At 43.3% G+C, this 11456-nt stretch overlaps 1 protein-coding gene across 2 annotated transcripts in view; it reads right to left on the bottom strand.

The window, feature by feature from the left end:
- Window positions 1-2116: 2116 nt before the first annotated feature.
- The window catches only part of cxxc4 (CXXC finger 4), a 29028-nt gene continuing 19688 nt past the window's right edge, over window positions 2117-11456 (bottom strand). For both annotated transcript variants that reach the window (XM_036517251.1, XM_036517253.1), the window contains exon 3: window positions 2117-2491. In XM_036517251.1, coding sequence (XP_036373144.1) covers window positions 2447-2491 — 45 coding nt within the window. In that variant the 3' untranslated portion in view covers window positions 2117-2446. The remainder of the gene's footprint in view (window positions 2492-11456) is intronic.

The following is an 11456-nucleotide window of genomic DNA, read 5'->3' as shown; positions in this document are numbered from 1 at the left end:
CAGGCTGAGGGCGCACTGTGGATGGCCGTCCAAGGAATATTATTTGAGCATCCAGAAGTGTTCTGTCCGTAGGTGTTACGGGCATGCAAATATCCATAAATAAACCAAAATGGATATTTTTCACAGCAGAATAGGTCCTGTTGTTATAAAAAGAAACACAGGAGTACCTTTGCCAAAATAAGACAGCGTCAACATGAATTTTATGAAAATTTATTATTTTAATATAAACTGCAGCAGTAATTTTCTGATTGGGAGGATACTCTTTCCCATCAAGAGACAGACTTTGTCATCCTTTTTCAGGCTGATGGTAGACTTTTCACAATGCACTATTGTTCTTAGTAGTATGATCACTTAGTTGTAGTATCTACTTAGTAGTAGTAGTAGCACTAAGAATTTACTTAAAAACACTCTTAAAAAACATATGTGCTCCCTCCATTTCTCTCCCTCCCGTTCTGTCTGTGGCAGAACTGAGAATTTCCAGGGCCTAAATACAGTAAATGTGAGCTGTGGAATGCACAGTGGAGAAGGGGAGGGATTAGGGCTTTTTTTCTGCTGTTATTTAATCTCACTGTCCAGTGAGTTTCAGATGCACGTTATCGCCTCGCCCGATCAGCGGCGGAGGGGATTTGGCTCAGACACGGCCCTTTTCCCGGGGGCCTTATCCACCCCTTGCCGCTTGCGCGGGAGGGGTTACGACTGCGCGCTCATCCGGCGCAAAGTCGGCCCCAGTCGATTTCCGCCGTCCCTGCGCCCCGCTCCAGCCCGCCAAACGCGTCCTCCTCCCCCCCTCATCCGCCCTCCCGCCCCCCAGGCTCCGTTAGTCCCCCATGCCCCCCAAAATCAGCGGGCTGCAGAAGGCGAGCCTCCCCCCCTCACCGCTCCCCCCCCCCCCCCCCCCCCACCCCACGTTCCGCCGTGACAAACCGCCTGGGATTTCATCACCGCTTTAAAGCCCTGATGCCTCGAGGAGGAGCTTTCTTTCCTGCTGCGTTTCAGCCTTCAGTGGAAGGCACACCCGTATGGATGCAGGGACATCCACAATGCTTCTTCTTTTCTTGTGATGCAGACAAGAGATAACAGAGAAGGAAGTGTGATGGTGATCATAGTTGATGTTTAATTGTACATGTGAGAATAAAAATTTCCATTATTCTTTGACATCAAATTATTTTTCATGTTTTTTTTGTAGTCTTTTTTATTTAACACGTAAAAGCATCACAACAACAATATACAAATTCTTAGTAATCTTTAAAACCAAAACACATTTACACATGCAACAGTAGGGTTTTAAGACAATGAGTAACTTATTGAATCGTTTATTTGGAATGTGTACATCTGCTTCACTTCAACACATGACTGCTGGCCAAGTTTATCTCTGCAGTGAGAAGATACATACGATCCCTATTTTTCCCCCAGGATAACTCGTCAGATATTTATACCATACTTCACTGTTACAGAATGCTAAAGTTGAATACTTTAATGTAAACTAGAACTCCTTTAGTGGTATTCCTATCTATCTTTTAGACAGCTTGTGATGAACCTTTTTTTTATTTAAAACAAAAAAAAAAATCTGCTAAAAAGGCCCATCGGTTATGCAAAATGCTCATTACGATATCTTTTAAGCGCATTAAAACCATCTAAAATGTAATTGCGACATTTTCTGAACTCCTTTTTCCATACATGCCTTTTGAATTTACACAACACATTTTTTTTTAAGTATTTCACAGCAAGATGTAGACAGAACAATAGGATACGTCTTCCTGCCAGGCTAGAAGTCTTGTGCTAAGAAAGGGAATAATTACATTTCTTCTACAAAAAGTGCAACTCGTTACACAAGACAATGTGCCCTGTTTAGCAACGCGTTGTTGAGGAACTAGAAAAATAAATAAACCGGATCACCATAGCTGTCTGCTCACGCTGTGTCAGTCATGAAACAGTTCGTCAATTAAAGGAGATGACCTCTCAAAGCAGGGGCCACATACATACATGATTCGCAAATGAACAAAATGGGATAAAACTTAAATGAAAGAAAAATAAAAAGAATATGTAAATTCATGAGCGAAGAGTAATCACTTCAATGATTATTGCTCCAGATCTAAAAAGTGTGTAGTGTTGCGATTCGATATTAATCCTTGTGGCCTTTTTTATTTATTTTATTTGTTATGATTGTCTTTTGAGTCCTTTACATAAGAATGACTGTTATTTGTACAGTCACAACACTGAAGCACATTCATAGACACCAAAAATATACATTATGATACTGTCAAAAGGTACATTATTACACAGGAAAGGAAATTACAGAGTTAAACCAACACCATAATGTTTTCTTTAATTTTTTTTTCTCCCCTCCAAAGCTGGGTTTTGGGTCTACGAGCCCCACAAGTGCTTTCTGCGGTGAGTCAGCGTGTTACCTGGCTTCAGGCTGCATGATGCTGTCGTGGTCTCGGCTCTAGAAGAACCACCGGAACGCTTCGCCACTCGTAACCGGCGTCCTCTACAGAGGAGCAGAGATTCAACAAAAACAAGAGAAACAAACGTTAATGGAGGGAAGCAGATGCATCTTTAAGGATATTCTGTAGTCCAGTAACCTTTCATGTTACTTGCCACGCCATCCGTGCGAAGCAGTATCGTATTCGTTTAATAAAATGGAGGTCGCAAGGGTTGCGTGATTGTGAGGCTCTCACAACCTCACCGCGGCTGGAAGGAAGCCACTCAATTCTTTGGATTCCCCTCAAGCCTCTGGCTGAATATTATCCTCAGCCCACAAACTTTAACAAAACTCTTGTCATCAGCATAGTTTATAGCATTATCATAGCACTGCTAACAATATGGCGTTTAACAGCAAACTAAACCCTTATGTCTTCCTCTTCTCTCTTTGTATTTTTACTGTAATGCTGCCAATTATAATGGCAGCTATTTCAATGACATCTCATCTTTCTACAATGTGGTACTGTGCCTTTTCAGCTATTCCAGGTACTGCTATATCGCAATGTAAATACAGCTAATACATCTTCAAAAATGAAGGCCTTGTTTTTTGTATTTATCCTTATTTTTGAACACTTGCATTCAGTTGGGAGTCGACGTTAAGAAGAAGGGGCACCAAGGGTTGATTTTTAGTAAATTACCCATGCAATTGTGTAGCTAGTTTCTATCTACCACTAATAAATACACATGAAATATTCTGCATATCATCAGTATACAACGTGAATAAAAGTTAAGACATCTAAAGTTGTAATCAAATGAAGTGAGTGGGTAACACATGGGAAATAAATTAAGTTGTAAATTAAATTAACCACCTACAGTTTACATCTGCTTATAACTCTTTATTGACAGTTTCCAGTCATGAAATCACACTTAATTGACAATACATAAACAGGCCTAAACTAAGGCTTAAACTAAAGTGAGGCGGATTAATTTTAATTTCTCTGGACAAAGGTTCTTAGGGCAAGGATGGACATGGAAAAAAAACAATAAATCTTTACCTGTATTTGTTTTCCAGAGATACTGAGAGGCCACTGCAAGGCACTGATTCCATTAATTGTTTCTTTCTTTTTTTTTTTACTCACGTGTCATTTTTGAAAACCAAAATGAACTGTACCCGTTGAAAAAAAAAATATTGTAACAAACACAACACTTCAGACTGAACTATTCAGTAGTTTAACACCAAGTCCCCCTCAGCTACAATTAGGCTTTCAGTTAGAGTGGTTCCATCAACAGCAGAGGGATGCCCCACATCATCTTGTTCTAAAGACACACCAAGCCACATGACTAAAATGGCCTGGCAAACAAACAAAAATGAAATAGCTCCCACCAACCTCAAACATCCAAATGCAATACTGAGGTGGAGCGGGACTTGGTTTGAACTCTTTCAAACTCTTTTAATCAAATTTAATCAAAAAAGTAAAAAAATTATCAAAAAGCCCCTTAACCACTCTCTAAAGAGGGCAGCAATGGCACTGTTAAAGTCAATCGTTTTTGATAGAAACCAAGGTTCCGTTAGCAAATAAAATTGACTGAGCAGAAATCCCAATTTCCATTCAATTTGCTGGTGCCATTCACACTTAAATCTTAACACAAAATGTTAAGATGTTTATTATATTAGCACTAGATTGTCATGTCCGTGTCATAAGAAACCTGCAGCCACTCTGACAATGTCATGTCTGTTGTTAGGAAGCCTCGGCTATATATGATTACTGGTTGAATTGTTTTATTCAATTCTGTGTTGAGCTGAATCTTGGTGATCTGCTGTCAAGTTTGGTTTGTGCGAGAGATATTACATGGAATTTAATCAGCATTTATAAAAACCACGATCTGGATTGATCTTGATCCCACAACGTGAGGTTGTCCATGCGAGCTGTTTTAGAGAATGTCTGATCAGTACTGTGCCATTTCGCCAGACAGTGTGGGCTGAAAAGCCTTATCTGCACATTCTTCTTCTTATTCCATCCAAGTCTCCCTATTTAACTCCTCCTACAGCTTCTCAGCTACACTTACAAAACTTGGCAAGTACCTTCAGCTTGTATGGGATTACGTTGCTTGTGCTTTTTGTGTTGACACCTAAAATATTTTTTGAGATATTTACAATTTTACATGAAGAAGTTTCTCATTGACTAACATGGATAGAATGTGTAGCAGGTTTTCAGAATCCCAACATTTTAACACCTGCAGCTGATGTCACAATGGGCCTGCTACAGCAGCCACAGATATAGACCATCTCTCCAGCAATGTAGAACTACTAGCTACTGCCGTGTTAGGCTTTTCCCAGCCAACCTAAAGTTTGGCTTGACCTTCCAATTTGTTTTGAGGGCCTGTGCAAACATTAGTATGTTTACTAGTACTAGGTTCTTTAGATGTGGTTCCATTTTTTTTTACAGATAATATAATATTATTTGTACACTGTACTAACTACTAGTTACTGTACTAACTACTAGTTACCAACTTCCCTTTAGTTTCACATATATCAATATATACCTCCATTAATTTGTTACTCTCACCACCCTTACACAAGGTTCAGTGTGAATGTGTGCATGTGTAATTAAATTTGTGTCTGTATGCAGGGAAAAGACTGTGGAAGGTCAGCCACAATAAAAATCATTTAGGTAGACAAAGACCTGCTTTGATGTAACTAAAAAAATCATCAAAAACATCTTTGCCTCACAGCAAAAATAACAAAAGGTACTCATCCTGGATGAAGATGTCTGCTGTAAAAAATAAAGATAGATATCTAACAGGAGAACGAATAAATGAATCGTGATAAAAAAAAGGGCTTATATCCAAATAACACAAAATACCACATGCCTGGTGTATGAAATTTAGCCATGAGTAAGGTATGTTTGTTCTAAAACACAGATGCATGGCAAGGTGCAGTTGAACCCAACAGAGCACATCACTCAAAGTGCTTTTGCATCATAACACGACCTACAGAGCGAAACTGAACCAGCCTGTTAGCTAAAGTAACTTCGTTGCACAGAAGTGAGAGGTAAATTTGTTTTTATGCTTTCTCACCGACTGACTGACGTAACAGGGTTGCCCACACGGATCTGATTTTCCTCTAGAGCACTTTCACGACCGCTGTCTTGGAAAGACTCGGAACGTCGTGCGAGTATTCTAGCATTGTGTGCTGCCGTTCCTGCCTCCACCCCCCCCCCAACGCCACAATGGGAAAGTGCGTAACAAAAGTGCCGCCGTCAAGGATTCGCTTTCAAGCATCTGTTTAGCAGCATCACACCAATGGCAAAGATGGGAAAGGTCACCTGCAATGAGTCATCTTGCAGAAGGACATGCTACAGCACTGAAAACGCACACGCATAAACGTCACACGGACGCAAGAAGAAAAAAAACATTCACAAAAATGATCCAAACATGCACACAGTCACACGCATACTGTGTGCTGTTTATGTCGTTTATTTGATTTAAAAGAATGTAACTAATTTATTCTATTCTTAAAAACTGTGTAATATCTGTATGAATAGATGTGATTTTTAAAAATTTGTTACTCTTGCATGCATTACAATTTTCAGCATTTGGCACATAGCTACTGTATGTACACACCGCTATGCCCATTGGTGCCTTGTCTTTGGAGAGTACAGAGCACAAGTATGTTGGAAATTTTCACAGCTCAATATCCTGCATCTCATACACACCGATAATAATAGTTCTTATGGCTTTTGTGTTTTTGTTATTTAACAAAACACAAAGTGAGCTGGTATACTACCCAATGGTTGCAGGTGAAATCAAGGATGATATCAAGATATCAACTTGGCTAGTTAACTAGCTGACCACAATACTTAAAAGCTTCTCAAGGTGTTACTACTATTCTAGCAGCTAGCCTTGTCAACAACAGTATCTTGCTATTAAGCTGTCTGTCGAGTTAGCAATCTGGCTTCTTTGATGAAAGAATTGTTGTCAACTAAAGCTTTAGTTGATTAATCAGTTCAATTAACCAATAAATTGTTAAAGCTCTAATATTTCTTAAGTAGTACTACTTACCATTTATGTCATTCACAGGCATTTACTGTATTAGAGCAGTTATATTTGCTGTATATACCTGTCGGTCTTACACTGCCAATGAGATGCAAATTCCAATTTCTCCATTGTACATCTGTTTTGAGGAGTACAGGATGGACACAGAGACAATGCTAGATATTGCTTGTTAGTTGTAAGATCGATGTTTTTTTGTTAATAAAGCCCACAATTACAGCGTGAATCACCAATTTACTGTAAGTGAATTGCAACAATGGCCAAGGAAAAGAAAACATGCAACAGTCACGACCCTAAATTGTTACATCTTTCACAAGAAAATCCAAGACATGGTACAATTTATAGTTTTTCTCTGCTTTTTTCTGAATATAGGTAACTACACATTTTCCTACTGGAAGCTCTCAGTTTATTCTCTTCCAACTTATAATGATCACTGATTATCTGTACATGAACCCTTAAATTGGTATTTCAAATAACTGGCTGATGGTCCCTTGAGCAAGGGAGTGTTAATGGGTAGCAATCTAATAACATGTGCTGCCCCCACAATGAAGATATTCATGTCATTTGTTTAAAATAATAAGAACTGCCTGAAGGTCCATTACAGCATTCCTCTGATGTTAATTTCAGTGGTTTTGCCCTTCATGGTTTTGAGAGTTTGTGGTCCGCAACCCTTTCCATTCCTGGCCACAGGTATCCCAGCAACCCATGCAACACCGCTTCCCGACGTTCTCTGTTCAGCCATTGGCTGCGCTGTTCTTATGACGCCGCGCCCACCTTATTTTTAACGTGTTTACAGAACCACTTACTGTACCAGAGTGCGGAAAAGGTGCGATGGATCGATGCCGAAGACGAGAAGTGAAACATAGTGATGACTCAGCCAAAAATTAGGATTAATGGATAAACTCGGAAGTGGCCTTTGGAGTGAAGCTTTGGCAGGTAGACTGTACAGCATTAATGAGTCGGCTGCGGGTTACATTAAGAAAAATGTTGCTTTTTTCATATTCATTCAAGGTCGCCAACAAATCTCCCACAAACACTAAGGGGTTAGTGTATCCCCCATGTGTATAATACAACTGTAGCGCCAGGTGCTCTTAAGTGTCTGAGGATTTCAGGCTGAGATACCCAGTTTTAGTTTTGTGGTCCTCTGTATTTGCATTTGTCATTGGAAAAAACATGCACATACAGGTCGTCATGTACAAGCCAAAAACAGTGGGATGGCAAAATGGAGTTGGCTGTGCAGAGCAAAGATGTCCCATGTGTGATAATAAATTGACAGTATAATATGAGTATATGAGTTTAAAAAAAAAACATTCATATGCATACCAGTATTTTGCATTATATTGTTTATGTGGTTGATGGTTCTGTAAACAGGACTCCGCAGATACTCTCTGGATCAGCCAGCATCTCCTCATGAAGTGAGCATTACACCCACAACTAATGAGAGGAATTCAATTACTTTTACATGGTGCTGTTCAGTTCCTACTGTATCATTTGCTGCACTTTAATTAGAAATGCCTTTTTTTGGCATGTTTTACACCGTTCATGGTCGAGTGCTTTGTTTGCTGTTCAGTTTCATGCTGTTTATTAACGTAAAACTTGACTATCTCTACAAAACGCAGTTGTGCTGGTTAATTGTAGTGTCAGCACATTAAGCACGATTACATTAATACATTCATTTTAAGCAGAGGTCTGGCTTTTAGGCAAGGTCTTTATTTTGAGTTTCACTGTTTTGTTTTGATTTTTTCGTTCACTGGAATACTCTGGCCCGTTTGGGTCTCAGTGCAACTCCCGCCACCACCATGCTAGGAATACAACGTGTTACTTGTTTCTGAACATTTTCACACAAAAAACAGCTGCGGCAATTAAACGTCAAACACGATACAAATCACCGAAAGGGAAAGCGCGCTCTGAGGTAAAACCCGGGCACATTACCGCGGGCGCCTCGAATGGGGACACTAAAATGAGGATACATAACGAAACGAGCGAGAGAGAGAGAGAGAGAGAGAGAGAGAGAGAGAGAGTTCCTGTCTGAACCTCATCTGCAGTGCGAGCACATCTCCACGTTCACCAGTAATTAAGAGCGGGTTTTGCAGAAAAGAAAAGAGCCCCTCTCTCAAGTCCCTCAAATGAAAGAAAACGGAGCCGTTGCGCGCGCACACACACACACACACACACACACACACACACACACACACGGCACATGGGCCTCTGGAAAGCATAGCCTCCCTAATGCATCAGTAACCAGAGCATTTAAATCTCCTCCTCTTCCTCTGCCCAAAATCCGGAATGGGTATAGGTGTGCAAAAAAAAAACCCAGCAAAACCCTTAAAATGTATTGATCTCGCAGTGACCGGTCCCGGTGTGGCTCACTGGCGACAATAATGATCCTGATCTATGCTGCAAATGTCTCTGTTTTGTTAAGTCCTGTTGTATTGATCTGGGAGGAATGGGGGGGGGGGGGGGGGGGGGGGCTTTGAGTGCAGCTCAGAGTCACTCCTGGGCCCTGCACCGGCGCACTGCAGTCACCGGGAACACAAAGAAGGCTCAATTAGCGCGGCCCAGGCTCTAGCCACCCCCCACCCCCCCCCGTGTCCGCGCGCCATCAAAGTCACTCCGTCAACAGCCGGGGAGAGCCGCCATGTGCTGCGGACACAGGGGGCAGCTCCGAGGTTTCGCCTCCAATCAAGACGGGGGTATGACAGCCGCTCAACCCCGCTTTAACCCGCATGTCCCCGCGGCGCGGCTCACCGCTCAGCCGGGACCAAAGGGCCGAGACCCACTTACATCCGCCGCCCCTGCAGGGCCCGGCTACGTGCTGCACACATTTCTCTCTCTCTGTCTCTCTCTCTCTCTCTCTTTTTTTTAAACTCGAGGCATGTTAAAATCCCTCCCTCTTGCAGGCCTTTGCAGGCACAGAATGTATCCGCCCCGGCTCTTTGGGGGGATCAGAAACTTAAGATAATGTATAACCTGGGGTGGGAAGTGAGCAGCAGGAGCCTGATTGCCACCCACATCAAAATGGGAGGCCAGGTGCGTCTAATGATGGAGGACGCGTGTCCCGTGCTGACGGCATCCGGGGGGGGGTGTGCAGGGTGGGGGGGGCTAGTGGAGCCGAGCTGCTGACTCATAATCAAACGCTAATCCTCCGGCTGTTAGGGCTGTGGTTTTTGCGGCCTCTCCCCTCCTGCACCCCCCCCCCCCACACCCCCCCCGCCGCACCTCCGCGCCCCACGTCTCCGCTTGCCCCGAGGGCAGGCCGCAGATAAAGCACTTGAGACGGTGGGGGACGATAATGGGCGGCACCGCGGAGCCTCAAATTCAATCGCCGCGGCCGCGTCGATGCGGATGAGCGTGAAAGTGAAATATGCTTGGGGAGGAACGCTAAAGACGCCACAGAGGGCTGAGCAGAAATAAATAAATAAATATGTGAAATATAAGGGAGAGCCAGCTTGCCGGGGCTCGGTTTCCTGAGCGAAATCCCGGTTGCATTTAAAACAGCGCTATTTTAACCGCAGACTGTGAATTAATGACCCTTTTGAACCTCGGGTGATTGCGAAGGCGCTCGTGTGCGTGGGGGAGAGGTGTCTGGCTCTCTGCTGGTTTCGCTTCAATCCGTTCCCTTCTTCTCCTTGCGCAAAATTCGCCTCAATTAAGCAGGCGACTTCTAAAGGAACACGTACATGACCCCCCCCCCCCCCCCCCCCCCCCACACACACACCCCCCTCCTCCTCCCTCTACCAAATCTAAAGATTTTTCCTGAAAACGCAGCCCCAGAACTTCGCAGAAAGAAAGAAAGAAAGAAATCTGCAATCGGGGAGAGCGGCGGCGTGGTGAGAGATGGTGGAGATGTGTGTGTCGCGCATGAAAAGGCGTCTTCCAGGCCCAAAAGAGAGGAGGGAATCTCAGAGACAATGGCTCATTGTCAGCGGGCAGACCTTCGCTTCCTCGCTGGGAGAGGATGAATAGCAGGCTGGGGGACGGAGCTGATGCGCGCCAGAGTGCTCATTATAACGCATGGCCCATACGTTACTCTGACATGCCCCATTATTTATTAACGTATGGACTGGGAACCAGGCCACCTTCCACAACGGCAGTCCTTTGGAGGCGATTCTGACAGCTTTGGAAATAAATAAATAATCCCCCCAGCGTTGACGCAAGGGCTCCCTGTCTCTTCCTCTGGTGTGCTGGCTGGCTCTGCGCCGTAATTACAAACACATTTCAAGCGCCGCCCCCTTGACTGCAACCAAAACTGAAAAAAAACTCCAGTGCGTGGTAAGGTCAAGAAATTATTATTATTTTTTTTTAAATCTACTGTTATCAAACACCTCCTCCAGCCTTGACCAGCCATGGAAGAGCTGGTTTTCAAAAGGTATTTTTGACGGCCCGCCCCAACACAACTCCCTACCCCTAACCCCCCCACCAAATGAATAAACTTGTACAAGTGACTGCCATAAATTAAATTAAATATACGACCTTGATGAATGTACCGACAGACAAAGAACAGGAAGTAATGAAAGAGAGGGGGGGGGGGGGGGGAACACCCAGCCATCGGAAACGGACGGTTTTAACTACGCAAGCAACGGGCGATTCAGGGCCATTCCGCAGCCTGCAAAGTTTCATGGGATCAGTCAGCCTTAACTGATGTGTTATATATAGCCTGTCACTTTATTCTGCGGGAATATTGGGGCGTTGCCGAGCTCAAACCTGGAAGGTATAACAATCAATCACCAGCGGTCTGAAGGGGAGATCTCATCTCGCAGCCTGTAGCCAATATTCCAGCCACCAGGGCTGCTTATACTAAACAGCCCAGCTCAAGGCCACCGCCATGGCCAGCACGCTCATCTGTTCATCTGCAGCTGATTGCTTCTGTCTGGCCTGAAAATATCAGCGTTTATTGGTTAAGGTATGTTTTTACCTTATTGAAAATACAGGACAAAGACAAATATCGCAATACGAACAGGTGATGCTTTAAAACACTG

Source organism: Megalops cyprinoides, chromosome 22 (genome assembly GCF_013368585.1).
Source record: "Megalops cyprinoides isolate fMegCyp1 chromosome 22, fMegCyp1.pri, whole genome shotgun sequence".
NCBI lineage: Eukaryota > Metazoa > Chordata > Actinopteri > Elopiformes > Megalopidae > Megalops > Megalops cyprinoides.
The sequence above is the reverse complement of the archived record's forward strand: the minus strand, read 5'-3'. Positions and strand labels throughout refer to the sequence as shown.